Below are 14,953 nucleotides of genomic sequence, written 5' to 3'. Positions count from 1 at the left end.
ACCACAGCCTCCCCTTTTGCACATTCACTCTTGTACATCCCAATGTAAATATACAATACTAATAAACACCAACCTATCAAAAAGGGGACTATTTAATGCAGAGAAAAAAAATCTATAATTTCAAGATGATGTTATTCTTCAAGATTAGAAGTCTCTAGTGATAGAAAGTAGGAGCAGGCACTAAAAAGAAAATCAAAAGCAGCTGTGGTATAGAAAGTAGCAATTTCGGTGCCACATCTTTTTTGAGAGGTACATTGATACTAATGATCAAAATTATCTACATCTCTGCTACTTGAATTTTATTTACTGTTTACATTAAAAACAAAGATTTACACAAGTCCAGAAACAAAACAAAAAAAAGTTTCAGAAACTGTGCTACATTTTACAGCATCACTGAGTTAAACATCTGCTCCGCATCGTCTCCCTTTTGGGTACCGAATCTCCTGTTGCTTTGCGGAGTACACAGAAATCTTTATCGTTAAATAATATCTGTAAGGATTTTGTCACATCAAAATCATAACGCCAAATATTCCAAAGAAAGATGAGGCTACAGTGATAAACATAAGTGCTAAGTAACTTGCATACAAGAACTGATGTTACAGCAAGCATGTTCTGGGTCATTAATATTGTCTTGATAATGTAAAAAGATTCTAACACTTTCAGACTTGTTTCTCCATGTAACAATTTAAACCAAATAAAAAGATGTTATTCAGGTATTGTGATAGTGTGAACATTTCACTGAAGTTATTAAAATAGTTCGTATTTGTTCAATTGCCAAAGAACGCCAGCAGTACATTTGCATCAGAGATTCCTGCAATAACTGTTTCATATGATTTATGTATACGGATAAGCATTTACTGTCAATAGCAGACTGCTGTTTATACACATTTACCTTAATGTATTCATTTCTATAACAAAAGGAAAGTCCAAACTGTGAAAAGCTAAAGCTTCTCCACGTTTTGAAATTTCAAACATTGATGAGAAAGTCTCGACTTGCACCTAGCCAGAAGGCCGTGGCTGCAAAAAGGTCAGTGGAAAGTGCAAGAGCAAAGAGTCTGAAGGTAATGAAATTTAGGACATCTTCATTTCACCTCACTAGTCCAAGAAATTCTGTCTCTTGCTCTTTTAGAAAAAATATGAACCATCCGTCAGATGTGTCCAAGACCATCGCGATCGCAGCGATGAATCCGCAAGACGGTTGGCACTACCTTTGTGAGTAACATTTTGGAACTTGGCAGCAAAGCTCAACGGATACGGGTCAGTGATTCCTCCTCCTATGTACATCCCATTAAGAAACACAGAATAGGAAAATCCATATATTGTCAGATTCCAGAACTCTAGTGACTTATTAAACTCTTAATTTTCTTCCTCACATCATTGAGCGCTTGTCTGAGCTCAAGTGAAAGAATCCGGAGTTGGAGCAGCCATTTTGTCTGGAAACCTGCAACAGTCGATGGTTGAAGGAAAGGACCCAACGCTTGAGCTAAGGTATCTTCGAAAAGCAGCCCGTCCTTTCTCGTCAACTATCGTGTCACCTATGAAGAACAGAAAGCAGCAGGAAGTCAAAGTCCTCTCGAGGAACCAGTCAATCAATAATCTGTAGAACACTGAAACAGTTTCACAACTAAAATCAAAGAAAATTAGTGTATCTTATTGTGTCTTTTTATGTCTTTATATTTGAAAATGAAAGGTAGCTGCATGGGCAAGTACTATCAGTAAATGCACACTATTGATAAAACACCATGGATTGGATTTTATTCCATAATTACAGTTGGAAAACGCCTCTGCTGGGCTCTGTATTTAACCATTTTTGTGTGGTACATACAAGAGCAAATCAACTCCTTTTTACTAGTGGTTATATGCATTATCTCCATAGAGACTGACCGTGGGATGGCTGTGTTGTTTCCAATCTCCAACGAATAATTCTGACAGACTGGACGGAGAAAAGTGAGCTGGCCATTATCACTATCTAAAGAGACATACTGTAAAGAGTGGATGCGTGCACGGAGATAACATTAGCTGCATCTCATTGATGACTCTTTTAGTCTCTTTAGATTGGGATGTCCAAACTGCAGCCTGAATCAGTTGAAGTCCCTGTGGGGTCAAAGGTGTGTACTGTGGAGTCACAAAGACTGCATTTAAATTTCAAATCTAAATCCCGATCAATTTGCTGCTTATAATACATATTGCTTTTTCCAATTTTGAACGTATCGACCAAGAGGCTAAAAATGTTAAGAACAATCATTTTCCAAAATTGCAGGCCCATTACATTCAAACAGGATAAACCAGGAAATAAGAAATATAGCACAAATAAGAGTCCATAGCCTGAGCTTGAAGGGCCAGGTATGAACATTTTTATCAATGTAATTTATTTTAGAAATGGCTTCGCAGGGGATAAAAGTCAACCACATAGCATGTGACTAGAGTCACATTGCAGGCCAGACCAGGCAGCAGTGGTTGCTACCCTCCTGCCAAGGACCAGTTGGGTTTTTATAGCAATTTGACAACCTGCATGATAATTTTGATTTTGCTACCAGACCACCAATGACTAGATTTATTGAATTCAATTTCATAACTCGCTGTGGTAGGATTTAAGCCCATGGCCTCTGGGATGGTAGTCCATCACCATAACCTTTAGAGTTCGGTGCCCTTTTAACACAGTAAACATTCTTCCAATATTTTGACCTTGACTTTAATCTTTTTTTTAAATCACTTTACCTGTACACGAAGGAAGCATCAAAGTGAATATTTTCCACTTACTGAGGACAGCCATTTACTGCTTTGGAGAGAGAGATCGACAGCTGTCTTTGTCACCAGATGATGATGTCACACTGCTGGCTAAAATACATAGGGAAACTATAAATGTTAACACAGGACAGCTTCTTTTTAATTAGGAGATTATATTTTTCAAAAATAACTTTTTTAACTACTTTTAAACAGGTGTTTTTTTTTATTTGTGTTAATAGTTATTCTGCACTCTGGTGACAAACAAAACCCAATAATTAGTCTTATATCCCATTTATGTGAGAGTTTGCATCCTCCAACCGAGGTCAGCAGTGCCCACTGATAGCTAGGTTGCCAATTCAGGATGGCTGTACTCTGGAGGTGCCATCATGTGACCTCCTACCTCCAAGCGCCTCACCTCCAAACTCCTGCCCTTGGTTGCCTGGTGTGCCCATCCATCCAGCTGATTGCCTTCCCATGGCCAATTGAAAAGCGAAGGGACTCTTCATTACCCAGTTCTGATGAAAGGTCAGAGACCTGAAACGTTAACTCTGTTTCTTCACAGATGCTGCCAGACCTGCTGAGTATTTCTAGCATTTTCTGTTTATATTTCAGATTTCCAGCATCCGCAGTATTTTACATTTATTCTTCATTACCCAATCAGGTGATTCTTGTCTCTTAGTCAAAACAGCCTTTTTTCCCATGCCCAAAAGTTTTATAACTAGTAAGCAAAAGTGTTCAAAGATATTTTCCTTTTTTACAAAAGCACAATTTTTTTTTAATGCCCCTACGATATTACTCCCAAATTGTTCCCATCAGTGTCTTGGACACCAAGCCATTCCCAGAGGGTTTGCAAGCCTACTGGTGTGGCAACTACCTCATGTGTAAAAGCTGCGGTACACGTGGCTCCGTGGGGAGACACGCACCACTGGGGTCTCCAACAGCAGGGCGGCTGAAGCCTCCAATGTTAATGCAGCTACTTGGAGCCAAAAAGATCTTCACCAGTTGCTTGGAAAGGCAGCAACTGGAAGACAATCACACAACTCGATACAGCTGCTGTTGAAACCACCCTGCAGTATAATCAGAAAATGACAGCAATGCTCAGTAGGTTGTGATGAAGGGTCCCATCCTCAGACATGAATCCATCTTTCCTCTTTTCAAATACTGACTGATCTGATGATCTTTTATTTTCCGACTTCCAATAGTCACAATCTTTATTTTTTTCTTTCGTTTTTATCTAATGAAACCAGGTTGCTTGGAACTGCAATGGGACTGGGAGCCGGCTTAGGGAGACTGCTTCAAGAAGCTGTTCTCCACAGTAAATGCTCCGTTAGGTCTCCATGTAATTCCAGCCAACTGCATGCAGTGTGACATCATGATCTGGTGACCAAAGACTGTTAATGATTGCTCCATGGCTGTCAATGTCTGTTTTCAGTAAGTGCATGTACCTTAACAGCAGTGTGTGTGGTGCATGTGCCGAATAGTGTAACAATAGCAGTAACTGTGATAAGAAAGCTCTACAACTGAAGGAGTGCCATCGATTGCAAATGATTGTTAGCACCATTCAGAGGGGTATGTGACCCGTCGTCCTGAGACCCGACAGCATTAGGGACCCACATCCCATGGGTCACCTCAGCTGGTGTTGAGATTTCATTTGGAACTAAACCCATAAAGCCAGATTCTCTCCCTCTCCGCAGATCTCCCATAGGCTTTAATTAAGGGTGGCAACATTAGCTAAAGCAAGCAGGGCACAGTAGCACATGAAGAATGCAGGTTTGAGGTGGATTGCCACACAATTACATCAAGAATGCATCTGCTAATAAAACTAACAGCAGTTTCTAAAAATTCTAGGCAATATAAAATAGGCACCAACAGTCGATTGGAGCCTCGGTTAGATTTAAAACCTAGAACCAGATATAAAAGGACAAAGTGGGTGAAATTTGCCTTTGGAGGTAGTTCAGAATGGGCAGTAACAGATCTCACTGCTCAGTTTCTGTTGACATCAAAGGGAAAAGAAAATTGGGCTGGGTGTTAAACAAGGCCGCCAATTCACTATCGACTGCCTTACACTATTGGCTGAGATAAATTTTACCCCCAAAGTCTCTCATCTGAGTCAAAGCAGTTTTGAAGCCAGAAGTGAATTCCGGGATCGTTTGTGCCAAGAGGGTTTGTGCTCACTGAGAACCGCATCAGCAGTTTAAGTTGCAATGATTTGCAAACCTAAGATTTGCAGCAAATTCTGAAAACCACTAATTTTTTTAATGTTGCAGTGTAGCTGTTAAAAAATATCCAAAAAATAATCTTTATTGATTTTTTTTTGACCAATAATTAAAGATTACGGGATAGGTCTGCAAATATTCAATACAATTTAATCAATCGGAACATAGGATGGGTTTCTTCGCTTATAATATAAAGTGGATAGAAAGAACCAATCACAACCCAAGAAGTGAATCATATGACCCAAAGAAGCCACGGTTGGTACAAATATGTCCACCTTTCAGGATAGAATAGAAATGTTGACCTTGATAGATGGGAAAGGAATGACACCAAAAAGAGCAAATAAGCTCTTCAAAACATAAAAATTATTAAAATTATATTCAAATAAAAAGCTTCCATTAAGAGTGATGGTCTGTTTTTCTCTTGAAGTGCCATCATCTGTCAATAGACATCACGGTTATTGTTCTCCCAATGGAGGCTGTTACAGTGGTAATGTACATCTACGGAGTAAGAAGTCAAAAATTTGGGTCTCTTCCCCAATTTCTAACATATTGAGTTCCTGGTCTCATCTAAAGCCAACAGAGCACAATAGTAAGAGTAGAAAATGGGGCAAGGCAAGATCCTTCCATATAGTGAGAAAGGACAGTGAGCAAGCAATCTAAACCTGCTGCTCCCAGGCAATTTTTAGGAGCTAGATCAACGCAGCATAGACTTGGAAGCAGGGCTCAAACTCCTAGTTTAAAAGCCATGTTTGATGCAAGGTACCTAGAGGAAAAAAAAAATTTAACTGGGGATTGTGTGGTATAGAGGAATTAAAATCATAGAATTGTATTACAAACTGCTTTTCATATTTGAGGCCTAGATTCATATCCCACACTGATTGATGTTGTTTAAAGTGCTATTTGTCTTAGAACAGTCATAATGGTTCAATCAGAGGTGCTTTTCTGAAGTTTGACATCAAAGCACATTTCTAGTGGTCTTATTGAGCGTGCTCAATTCTGTCTGTATTCCATTGTTACACCTGTCTTGAATCATATTTAGTTCCATTCCAAAGCACTTAAATCCCCACTATCCCAGACTTGAGCTACTGAGGGCACAATAATAAGCCTGTTTGTGTGGTCTCAACCCAGTCATACTGGGCTGTGGTTCCATAGCCAAAAACTGGCTCCAATTTGGCACCAATTACTACAACAATAACAACTTACATTTCTATAGTACCTCTAACATAGGTAAAATGTCCTAAGGTGCTTCACAGAAGTGACACTGAGCCACAAAAGAAGAGATATTGGGACAGATGAGGCCAGTTTGAATGAGGATCTTAAAGGAACTGAAGGAGATAGCAAGACAGGGAGGTCGAGGGAGGAAATTCCAGAGCTCAGGGCTTAGGCAGATGAAAGCAGAGAGGTTACAGAGATAGGGAGGGGTGAGGCCATGGAGGGATTTGATAACAAAGATAAGAATTTTAAAACTGAGGCCTTACTGGACCAGGAGCCAACGTAGGTCAGTGAGCACGGGGATGATGGATAAACGGGACTTGATGCAAGTTAGGAATATGGGCAACAGAATTTTGGCTCAGTGCTAAATTGTGCCTCTCACTCAAGAGAGCCAATAAGGTGGATGGCATAGAGAAAAAAATGATGCTGTCCTGTGACAGGAATTCTGCTTTGAAGTTGGAGTTAAGGCAAAGGAAAAGCTATGCTGGGCCTGTTTGCATTATCCAGAACCATGTTACACTTGCCCTGCAAGTGCTTAATTCCTTCACATGGGGCGTGGGAATTTTCTGATCCCAAGCACGAACATCTGTCACCTTGATAAGCCCAAATTAATCTAAAAGTTTTTTTTTGGTTAAAGGTGAGAAATTAAAATGGCATTTAAAACCTTATAAGTGCACTAGCAGCACCTATTGATAGAATAAGGTACTACACAAATCAGGGTCACAAACCAGCCCAAACAGGTATGGCATTGATATTTTCTCTACAGCCATTTACTCCATTCAGCTTGTGCATCGTTGTCTAATCAGCTTCCAAAATGTATATTCGGTGGGGCACAAGGCTGAATGAGGATTATATAGCAGATAAAATGTTAGTTATTATGCCTGTATTTAGTAGCTATAAAGGATCATTCCAAGTTTATACAACAGTGCGATGAGCTGTCATCTGGGAACAGACTTGTGCAAAGTTGAATTAAATCTATCTGAATGATTAAGCTCTCTTGTAAGTGGAAAGAGATACAGCCTAACAGCAGAGCATAGTGTTATTAGTTCCATATTAAATAAAATTCAGGAGGATAGAATGTAACATTATTCCCTATTAGCAGGCTATTTTTGTGTTTTTGCAAAACTATGATGAGAGATTAAAGGACTGCAGAACACAATCTTAACTAAAAAGACTTGACAGGCTACAACCGATGCACTATCTTGTCTTCAATTACATGACCATTGATGTCATTTATTTGAACTGTCATATAGGTTATTGATTTTACATGGTGTTGTGAAAGGCAGACAGCACAGAGAACAAAGTGCAAGTGAGGTTATACCCTGACCTCTGCTCAATAATTTATTTACACTACGTGGTTAGAAGTCAGGTTTGATCTTTTAAACAAGAAAATAAACACCGAGTCTTTTAGGCTGTTAACATCTCCTCAGGCAGGGTTACGAAGCAGCTTCCGAAGAGAATCTGGCCAGGAGCTAGTTAGGGTGCCACGTCTGGTCTTGATAGACTCACATAAAGAATGATCACATGAGCAAGGTACTGGAAGACTGTGGACAACCGTGGAACCATACCCCCCGCAGCAATGAGCTTGCAGAGTAAAGCAGAAATGGTATGGAAAAATGAAGAGAAACAAAAAGGTTTGCACAAGAATGGGAAGGCAAGTCATTAGAAACCCAACACCATGAAGATCAATTTAGAATGCCGATTCTGTTGTAATGGGATTTGTATAGATGTGTGCGTGTATGTCTGTGTATTAGACTCCCTTTCACATTTCTGACATTATTTACCTATTTCCATGCCCTGTATTAATTTATTTTCTAATTCTTATAAATACAAGTAGTCTGTGCAAGGGCAATAATGGTTCAAAAAAGGAACTCGATGGTCCCTAACCAAGGCATTGTGTGCCAAAATATTGATTAACATATTTCAAAATGGCTCATTACTTCATGCATGTTTTGTATAATGATGAGACAGTGGTTGCCTACATCGAGCTCCATGTAGTGTACAAGGTGCCAGTTAGGTAATGCAGAATGGGGCATGAGCCAGTGCTGAATAGAATGAAGGGAAAGAGAGCTTAAGGCTGCTGTACCCAAATCCAGACCTTTCCAATTCCCCACCTCACCATTTTTCATTTACTTCATTAAAAAGTATCTTTGTCACGTCTCTCAGAATTCCCAAAGTACTTCACAAACAATGAATTGTTTTGAAGTGCAGTCAATATTATCTAGGTGATGGTGGCAGCCATTTTGTGCATTTTGTAAGGATTGGTGAAGAGTTCAGAGTGTTTACTGGGGGTGGGGAGGGAGGGTGATTGCAGTGTGCCCAACTGTGAGCAGCACTCACAGGGAGGCCTTTCGGGAAATTATGAGTGCACAGCCCGTGATGTATGAATGCCACTCCCTGCAAGGAACCAGATTGTGGAATCATCCATTTAATGTTCCCATCTGCTCTTCATTCTACACCAGATGTCTTTCACTAAACTCCCCATCAGTGACATTCCAATTTTTTTTTCTGTCCTGGCCTGAAAATGGCAGAACAGATGTAAACAGGGGCTGAGCCCAATAATGAAAAAAGAGCCTTGCATTCATACAGCACTTGCCACTCTTGAGTTAATTTCAGTATACAGTCGTCAACAACTTTCATTCATATAGCGCCTTTAACATAATGAAATGTCACAAGGCGCTTCGCTGGAACATTATCAAACAAAATTTGACACCAAGCCACATAAGGAGATATTAGGACAAATGACCAATAACTAGGCCAAAGAGGTCAGTTTTAAAGAGGAGACAGAGGTAGAGAGGCAGAAAACTTAGGGAGAAAATTCCACAGCCGAGGCCCCAGGCAGCTGAAGGCTCTCAGTGGTGCAGTGATTAAAATCTCTTTTTATGAGGGCAACATATCTTTAGCATCCACCCACAGGATAACCTAGGTCTATGTGCATTTAGTAACACAGGATGAGTGATCCTGCATTAAAATGCCAGTGTGTTTTCTAATAACACCCACAGTACAGAACTGAACCCAAGATTATTTATTCAAAAATCTAGAAGCTAACATTCATACTTAAAAATTGCATAATGGCCTAAAAATCCCTTGCTCTGCCAGTACTCCTTCACCAGGAGTGCATCAGAGATAATACTGCACTCTGTTCCTCTGTATTGCCGAGGAACTTGTGCAGTCTGCTTACAATGAGATCTATTCCTACACAGTGGCACGGTGGTGCAGTGGTTAGCACTGCAGCCTCACAGCTCCAGCAACCTGGGTTCGGTTCTGGGTACTGCCTGTGTGGAGTTTGCAAGTTCTCGCTGTGACCACGTGGGTTGCCTCCCACAGCCAAAGACTTGCAGGTTGATAGGTAAATTGACCATTGTAAATTGCCCCTAGTGTAGGTAGGTGGTAGGAGAATGGTGGGGATGTGGTAGGGAATATGGGATTAATGTAGGATTAGTATAAATGGGTGGTTGTTGGTTGGCACAGACTCAGTGGGCCAAAGGGCCTGTTTCAGTGCTGTGTCTATAAATAAATAAAATTATGATTTGGTACGGCCATCGTACTTCACCAACATTGTCATATAAAAGCTGCTGATTGCGATGACCTGCTTAACCATATGCGTCCACTTTTCCATATGATCAACTTAAGAACATTTACACTTCTATAATGTTTCCCTGCCTAATTTATCTCGGCTTTTAAAGCTTATGCAAGGCTTCAACAATAATGGATGTGCAGGAGTACAGTGGGCTGTAATTACGCATCCTGTCCTTCAATCATGCTGCCTATCTTCAGTTATAGTTACGCTAATGAACTGGCATTTATTATTGCTATTCAATTATATTTCAACAAGTAGGAAGAAATTCAATAGGAACTGCGGAATAATTTCTGCATGTCATAGTTCCCCATTGATTATTGTTTTTACACCATGTGTCTCTAGTACTGTGTTAGTGAAAGATAAAAGGGTAGTGGCAATCTGGAATTCTCTCCCACAAAAAAGCTGCAGATGCTGGGATAGTTGGAGTTTTTAAGATCGAGATCGATGGATTTTTATTAGATAAGGGTATCAAGGGATATGGAGCTAAGACAGGTAAATAGAGTTGAGGTACACATCAGCCAATATCTAACTGAATGGCAGAGTAGGCCTGAGGGGCTGACTGGCCCATTCATATTCCTATGATGAGTTCAGATATTTTTCTTTTGCTTTAATGAGGACTACTATGGGCATAAAGATACTTTGATGCTCCTCAGGAGCCTATCCAAACTGCCCCTTCTCAGTCCTTCAGAAATTGATTTTATGCATTCATGGGATGTTGGACCACTGGCAAGGCCAGCATTTATTAGTTTTGAGAAGGTGGCGGTGAGCCACCCTTCTTGAACTGCTGCAATATGTGCAGTGAAGGTTGTAGCCATTTTCTGTATAACTGAGTGGTTTGCTAGGCCATTTCAGAGGGCAGTTAAGAATCAGCCACATTGCTGTGGGTTCTGAGTCACATGTGGATAAAGGCAGCAGATTTCCTTCCCTAAACATTTTCTCCAGGGTTCCCCAGAGGTCAGTGTTGGGACCCCTGCTTTACTATATATATTAATTTCCAAGACTTGAGTGTCCAAGGCAGAATTTCAAAATTTGCAGATAACCCAAAATGTGCAAGTAATGTAAACCTGGAGGCAGATAGTGAGAAACATTAAGAGGACATAAATAGGCTGGTGGAATGGGCGGACAAGCTAAATTTAAGGCAAAAAAATGTAAATTGATTCATTTTGGCAGGAAGATTGAGGACAGGCAATATAAATTAAAGGGTACAGTTCTAAAAGGGGTGAAGGAGCGGAGGGACCTGGGGGTTTAAGTGTACAAATCATTGAAGGTTGCAGGATAGGTTGAGAAAGCAGTTAATAAAGCATATGGGATCCTGGGCTTTATAAATAGGGGCAGGGAGTACAAAAACAAGGAAGTTAGGATAAACCTGTATAAAACACTGATTCGGCCTCAGCTGGAGTATTGTGTGCAGTTCTGGGTATTATACTTTTGGCAGGATATTAAGGCATTCGAGAAATCAATAAAAGATTCATGAGAATGGTTCCAGGGATGAGGAAATCCAGTTACATTGTCACATGGATAGGTTGGAGAAGCTGGGGCGGTTCTCCTTGGTGAAGAGAAGATTAAGAGGAGATTTGATAGAGGTGTTCAAAATCATGAGGGGTCTGGACAGAGTAGATAGAGAGAAACTGTTCCCATTGGCTGAAGGATCCAGAACCAGAGGACACTGATTTAAGGTGATTGGCAAAAGAAGAAAGAGCGATTTGAGGAAAAACATTTTTATGCGGCAAGTGGTTCAGATCTGGAATGCACTGCCTGAGAGTGTGGTGGAGGCAGATTCAATCAAGATCTTCAAAAGAGAACTGGATAAATATCTGAAGAGAAAAGATTTGCAGGTCTCAGGGAAAAGGAGAGGGTGTGGGGCCAGGTGAGTTCCTCTTGCAGAGAGCTGGCATGGACATGACGAGCCGAATGGCCTCCTTCTGTGCTGTAACTATTCTATGTTTCTGTGAACAAGAGTCTGGCATCCCGTTCTGGTCATCACACTTTAGAAAGGATGCGAGGTTCCTTGAGAAGGTGCAAAGGAGATTTTCCAGAATGGCTCCAAGGATGAGGGATTTTAGCTACAGGGTTAGGTTAGAGAAGCTGGGATTGTTTTTCTTGGAGCAAAAAAGATTGAGAGGATATTTGCTAGAGGTGTACAAGATTATGGCGAGTTTAGATAAGGTAGACAAAGAAAAGCTGTTCCCATTAGCTGATGGTGCAAGGACCATGGGACACAGATTTAAGGTTTTGGGCAGGAGATACAGGGGGGTTGCAAGGAAGAACGTTTTTACGCAGCAAATGGTTATGACCTGGAACTCGCTACCTATGAGGGTGGTGAAAACGGAGACGATCAATGATTTCAAAAGGAAATTGGATGGGCACTTAAGAGAAATCAATTTGCACGGCTATGGGGATAGAGCAGCGGAATGGACTAAATGGATTGCTCTACAGAGAGCTAGTATGGATTCAATGGGACAAATGGCCTCCTTCTGTGCCATAATGACTCTATAAAGTGGACCAGATTTTTTTTATGACAATCTGGTAGTTTCACAGTCACTGTCATTAATACTAGCTTCCTGTTCCAGATTTATTTAACTAACTGAATTTAGGTTCCCTAGCTACCTTGGTGGGATTTGGATAGAGGTGTTTAAAATCATGAATTTATTTATTCTTTCATGGGCTGTGGGTATCACTGGCAAGGCCAGCATTTGCTGCCCATCCCTAGTTGCCCTTGATGGCTGGGTGTCTTGCTAGGCCATTTCGCAGAGCAGTTAAGAGTCAACCACATTGCTGTGGTGAGTCACATGTAGACCAGACTAGGTAAGGACAGTATATTTCCTTTCCAAAGGCCAGTAGTGAACCATATGGATTTTTAATGATAATCGATTATAGTTTCATGGCAACATTACTGAGACTAGTGTTAAATTCCAGTTTTTTTAAAAATAAATTAATTGCTGCCATGGTGCGATTTGAACCAATGTGCCCGGGGAATTAGCTTGCGCCTCTGGATTACTAGCTCAGTGACATTACCATCAAGTCACCACCTCCTCATGTGAAACTGCTTCAATGGCTGAAGAGTTGATAATGAGAGGACACAGTTTAAAGGTGGTTGGCCAAAGAACCAGAGGCGAGATGAGGTAAAACTTCTTCCGTCGTTAGCTTTCCCTCAATTCGAGGATGACGTCAACTCAGGGTTGCGAGTTTCTGCTTGATGTGCCTGAACAGGCAGATTCTCGATGCGCAGACCTTTGGGCACATGGGGCAGGCTGTCTCATGAGGTAATGGGATCCAGAGTGCAGGATTTGCTTCTTTTCTTTCCTTCTCTGCCTCATCATTAAGGTGTTTGGACTCAAAGCATGAGGCAGCTTGATGGACAAGTAGTCACAGTTTTGAATGACTGGTAGCAAGCTCCTCCCAGTCATCAATGTCAATGCTGCCGTGCTTCAAAGAGAGCTTCAGAGTGTCTTTGGAGCATTTTCTTTGTCCGCCCCCGGAAGGTTGGCCATTTGAGAGTTGAGTAAACAGGACCTGGTGGGGAAGACGGTTTTTGGCCATCCAGACACAGTGTTCAGTCTATTGAAGTTGGTTTTGCAGGAGTTTTGCCTGAATGTTTATGGAGCTGGCTTCAAGAAGGACACTAGCATTTGTTCCATGGTCCTCCCATTGAATCCGGCGGAGGCAATGCTGATGGAATTTCTCTAGTGCTCTTATGTGTCATTGATACATAGTCTAGGTCTCACAGCAGTACAGGAGTGTGGTGACGAAAACTGCCCTGTACACTAGGACTGTTGTTGACTTGCGGAGGTCTTTGTTTTCAAACACTCAATGCCATAGTTTGTAGAAGGCTGAGCTGGCGCAGCTGATTCGGTGTTGGATCTCCTCGTCAATGGTGGCCTTGAGAGGTGGCTGTCAATCCATGGGAAGTGCTCAACATATTCCAAAGTCTCTCCTTTAACATATATGGGAAGTGGAATATTTGGCTGACCAGGTGTGGGTTGATATAGGAGTTTTGTTTTGGCAACATTCAAGAACAGGCCAAGTCTCTTGTATGCAGAATTGAAGAGATCAAGAATGGCTTGCAAATCAGGTGAGTGTGGGCAACAACACTGCAGTCATCTGCAAACTGTAGATCATGCATGTCTATGGTGGTCAGTTTAGTTTTGGCACAGAAGCGAGTTTTCCACCTCAGCGGTATTGAATACTCACACCAGAGGGCAGTTGATCTTTGATGAGGTAAATTGTAAACAGTATGGGGGCTAAAGGGGAGGCGGTGGCGTACTGGTATTGTCACTGGACTAGTAACCCAGAGACCCAGGTATTGCTCTGGGGACATGGGTTCGAATCCCACAGCAGAAGGTGGAATTTGAATTCAATTAATAATTCTGGAATTTAAAGCTAGTCTAATGATGGCCATGAAACCATTGTCGATTGTTGTAAAAACCCATCTGGTTCACTAATGTCCTTTAGGGAAGGAAATCTGCTGTCCTTACCTGGTCTGGCCTACATGCGACTCCAGATCCACAGCAATGTGGTTGACTCTTCCATGCCCTCGAAATGGCCTAGCAAGCCACTCAGTTCAAGGGCAATTAGAGATGGGCAATAAATGCTGGCCTGGACGCCCACATCCCCTGAAAGAATATTTTTTAAAAATCACACAGCCTTGCATGACCCCATTCCAGATTTTGAAGGTGTCTGTTTCAGATCTCCCACTCAAGACAGTTGCAGTCATATCATGCAATAATTGCAGGATTGTGATGAAGTTTATTGGACATCCAGAATCTTGCGATTTACTGAGTCAAATGCTTTGGTCAGGTTGATGAATGCAATGAAGAGTTCCTGTCTTTGTCTTCGACACTTTTCTGTCAGAGGTTTCTCTGGAATGTCTGAAGCCACACTATGTCTCTGGGAGGATTTCCTCAGCCACAGGAAGTGGGCAATTCAGGAGAATGCATGTGAAGAATTTTCCTGCCATGGACAAGAGGGAAATACCTCAATAGTTTCCACAGTGTGATTTATCTCCCTTCTTGATGATAGTTACAATTGTCACCTTCCTGAAGTCAGAGGTGTGGAGACTTCTTTTTCCTCCCAATTCCATAGGATGAGTGCATGGAGTCTTGAAGTAAGCAAAAGCCCACCAGCTTTGAAGACCTCAGCTGGAAACCATCAGGGCTGAAGGCTTTGTGTTTTTCATCCGTTTGATAGCTTGTTGCAGCTTTCCCATCGATTGTGGTTC

The 14,953-nt window shown here is 41.4% G+C and overlaps 1 protein-coding gene across 9 annotated transcripts in view; it reads right to left on the bottom strand.

The window, feature by feature from the left end:
• Positions 1-288: 288 nt before the first annotated feature.
• Positions 289-14,953, bottom strand: part of LOC137379802 (chemokine-like protein TAFA-2) — a 264,057-nt gene continuing 249,392 nt past the window's right edge. For 6 of the 9 annotated variants that reach the window (XR_010976914.1, XR_010976915.1, XR_010976916.1 and 3 more), the window contains 2 exons: positions 2,761-2,838; positions 289-1,535 (listed from right to left, as the gene is read on the bottom strand). Coding sequence is in view for 1 of the 9 variants with exons in the window: in XM_068051181.1 (XP_067907282.1) it covers positions 1,524-1,535 (12 nt within the window). In the remaining 8 variants the exon portion in view is untranslated. Of the gene's footprint in view, positions 1,536-2,718; positions 2,839-14,953 lie in introns of all 9 variants that reach the window. The other 3 variants (XR_010976911.1, XM_068051181.1, XR_010976910.1) reach the window with 2 other exon arrangements.

The sequence above is a fragment of the Heterodontus francisci genome, chromosome 18, assembly GCF_036365525.1.
Source record: "Heterodontus francisci isolate sHetFra1 chromosome 18, sHetFra1.hap1, whole genome shotgun sequence".
NCBI classification, from domain to species: Eukaryota; Metazoa; Chordata; class Chondrichthyes; order Heterodontiformes; family Heterodontidae; genus Heterodontus; species Heterodontus francisci.
Note: the sequence above shows the minus strand (reverse complement) of the source record. Positions and strands in the feature narration are given on the sequence as shown.